The following is a 3,021-nucleotide window of genomic DNA, read 5'->3' as shown; positions in this document are numbered from 1 at the left end:
GCTACCATCTGACAGCCAGCTTCCCCACACACGGCCTCTCCCGACAGCAGGGAAAAGAGGAAACAGCGATGCCCCTAGCCGGGAAGCCCTACCGTGCCTGCGACTCCTTCCCCCGTGGCTCATGGCTCTGCCATGGCCTGAGCCTCCTGGTCTGACTGTACCAGAGAGAGGGTGTCGGGCCCTAGGGATGGAGGAGGCAGAGCATCAGGGGGCTCCGAGGACGTCTCTGGCCCCAACCCCAGCTCAGCATTCAGCTGTTCCAGCTCCCCCTGATCCAGTAATTCGAAGTCCTCAGTGGTGAGTGCCTCTTCTTCCTCAGGGACGGGCAAGGGCTGGGACGAGTCCTGGGGAAGAGGTGGGAGCACTGAGGGGGAGGGAACCGGGTCACTCTCAGCCAGGCCAAGTAGGGGTGACAAGGTGCTCGGTGGAGGGGTGAGGTCACTGCTCTCTGCCTCCGGAATCAGTGTTTCCACTGGTCCTCCAGGGGAGAGCTTCACTCCACCCCCAGGAGAGCCTGCCCCATTGAAGTGCGTGTTCACGAAGTGGAGGGGAGACGAGAGCCGAAGCAAGGTTTCCTTGGCCACCACATCCTCCTCTTCCTCTGAGTCCAGGTCTTGCCTTGAGAGGGCCTGAGGAGGGCCCAGCAGGTCTTCAGGAGGGCTCGGCTCTGTCTCCTCTCCCTCCCCCAGCTCCCGGCTCAGGGCTTCCTCTGGCTCACTCGGCAGGCTCTGCTGGTCCAAATCTGTGCAGAAAACAAAGGGTCAGGAATAGGTGCATAGGCCTGCTGTTCTGAACGGTCACAACAGGCAGTCACTTCAAGGATGAGAACTCAGGGCATGGAATGCTGGACCAAGCCGTAGGTGTTGAGGTCTTTCAGAGCTTGAAGGCGAATTAGAAGGTCAATTCCCAGGAAAAAAAAACATTTATGGGGGTGACAGCCAGAGAGCACAGCCAGCATCCACAACGGGGAACAGGAAGACTGGAAGGGCAAAGAGCTTCCCATACCCTCTGAGACATCAGTTAGCTGTGGAGTTGTGGCCCGGGATACAGAGAAGCCACCACTCTCCAAGATAGAAGCCTCCTCATCTGACAGCTCCGAGTCAGTTATGGCCAAAGCCAATGCCGTTTTCTTCACATCCACCTGCAAGAAAACCCGGATAACATAGCAAATGAGAACACAAGGGAACCAATTTTTCAAGAGCACCCCTGCTCCCTGACTCCCATCCTCTTGAGAGGCAGCTGCTCTGAAACAGATTCTCCTCCAGCCTCTACTTGGCATCCCATCTCCCTTGGACCTCACCACCGGGGAGAAGCCAGCAAGCTCTGCTTCGCTTTCACTCTCTGTCTCCGCCAGTGGCTCATCACCTCCAGGGGGTGCATTCTTCCCTTGCCGCTCTGGCGAAATAAGAACAACAGGGCAGTGACCAAGCAGAGACGGTGGGTGGATGGAGACAAACATGGCCAAGGGACAGGAGAGACATTATCTAAGTTCCAGGGCGCTTCATGAGCCATAAACCAATGCCCCCCCCCCACGCCCCCCTCCAGGCACGGGAGCCCCTTACTCTTCTTGTCGTGTTTGTGATGCAGAGCGTCAGCTTCTGCCTTCATGCTGTAGTCCAGCTGCATGAGCAGGGGCTCGAGGCGAGTGTACATCCTCTGGATCAGTTCGTGATAAACCACCAGGGGCCACAGCAGGATGCTCAGCACTAGAGGTTAGAGAGTCCACTCAGGGCTTCCTGCACCTACTTCCGAAGGGCCCTCAGCCAGCTGGTCCCTAAACAGAAAGGGCTGAAGGGCTCCTGCAGTCTGGACAGACAAACCTCCTCCCTCCACATCTACCACTCTCCTGCCCAGATGACTCTTCCACTGTTACTAACACTCCAGCATGCCCTGGAAATATCCATCAACAGGTCATCAAAGAAAGGGAGAGCGCCGTTCTCCTTTAAGGCTAGCCAGTCCCCTTGACCCAGTCCAAGAAAAGAGGAGCGAGCTGCAGGAAGGGCAGGGGTTAACCTCTACTCACAGACAATGTAGGAAATCATAATCCCTGGAACGTAGTGTCCCAGCACGGCCAGCACGGCGCAGCCGGAACAAACCCGTGCACAGAACTGCAGAGAAAAGCAGAGAATCTAAGAGGCGTATCTGGGCAAGAAACTGCTGCTCAGCTGGTGCAAGGAGGGGAATGCCTTCTAGGGACGCAGCGATTTAGTCTAGGCAAGAGGATGCCCAAGGCAAGCAATTCAGTAAGTTTACAACAGACACCACCAAACACCTATGACTCAAACTGATATCCCTTAACAAGAAGCAGTGTCAAAACATCCAGAACTTACTCTCTGAAATGAGACTACTCCTGTACCAGGCTACTACCTTCCAGTATTGCCTCAAAAAGGCATCCAACCCTCTTCCTTCAGTGTCCAGCGAGGGATTTCACGTTACTCCTCCCCATCCCCAACCTGTTTCCCCATAGTGCAGGAAACTGTTGTAGGACATGAAGGAGTTTACCTGAGCGGGATTCTGCCTCTTGTACTGCAGCAGCTCCTGCAGGTGAATCTGGAAGGTGAGCCAGCTCTCAGCCAGGTATCTGCACAACTCGGGCACACTCAGCAGGTGCGGCCGGGCGCCTGACCCCGCACCCTCACTGGGGAGACACGACATGACCCCTGGAGGCCTCAGACACCAGTTTCCTAGGCACTCAAATCCCTCTGAGAATGCCAATGGGATCTTGAGGCTACAAAAATGGACAACCCCACCTCCCAAAGGGAGGCTGTCCTCACCTTGGGAAGCAAAGCCCAGAGGTCCCAACCCTCTGCTCCAAAAGGAGCAGGCACCCAACACCTACACGGGAACCCAGGACCAAACTTGCTGCCAGTCCATTTGCTATGCTGGGGTCTCCGCCTGCAGACCCTGCGGTGTGCACCTATACCGTGGGGACACTGGCACCAAAGCAAAACAGGGTTTGGGCATTAGTTCAAGAGATGGCTTGCACTCACCTGTCAGAGTGGGGCTCCTCTGGGGATGATG

At 56.1% G+C, this 3,021-nt stretch overlaps 1 protein-coding gene across 1 annotated transcript; it reads right to left on the bottom strand.

Annotated features, from left to right (window-relative positions):
• Positions 1-6: 6 nt before the first annotated feature.
• RETREG2 (reticulophagy regulator family member 2) lies at positions 7-3,021 on the bottom strand. The gene is made up of 7 exons (XM_077748684.1): positions 2,991-3,021; positions 2,503-2,550; positions 2,024-2,108; positions 1,563-1,706; positions 1,301-1,395; positions 1,006-1,141; positions 7-742 (listed from the first exon to the last, which is right to left on the bottom strand). The coding sequence occupies exons 3-7, from the start codon at positions 2,040-2,042 to the stop codon at positions 120-122; spliced, it is 1,017 nt and encodes a 338-aa protein (XP_077604810.1). The 5' UTR covers positions 2,043-2,108; positions 2,503-2,550; positions 2,991-3,021; the 3' UTR covers positions 7-119.

This window comes from Crocuta crocuta, unplaced genomic scaffold (assembly GCF_008692635.1).
Source record: "Crocuta crocuta isolate KB4526 unplaced genomic scaffold, BGI_CrCroc_1.0 scaffold229, whole genome shotgun sequence".
NCBI lineage: Eukaryota > Metazoa > Chordata > Mammalia > Carnivora > Hyaenidae > Crocuta > Crocuta crocuta.
The sequence above is the reverse complement of the archived record's forward strand: the minus strand, read 5'-3'. Positions and strand labels throughout refer to the sequence as shown.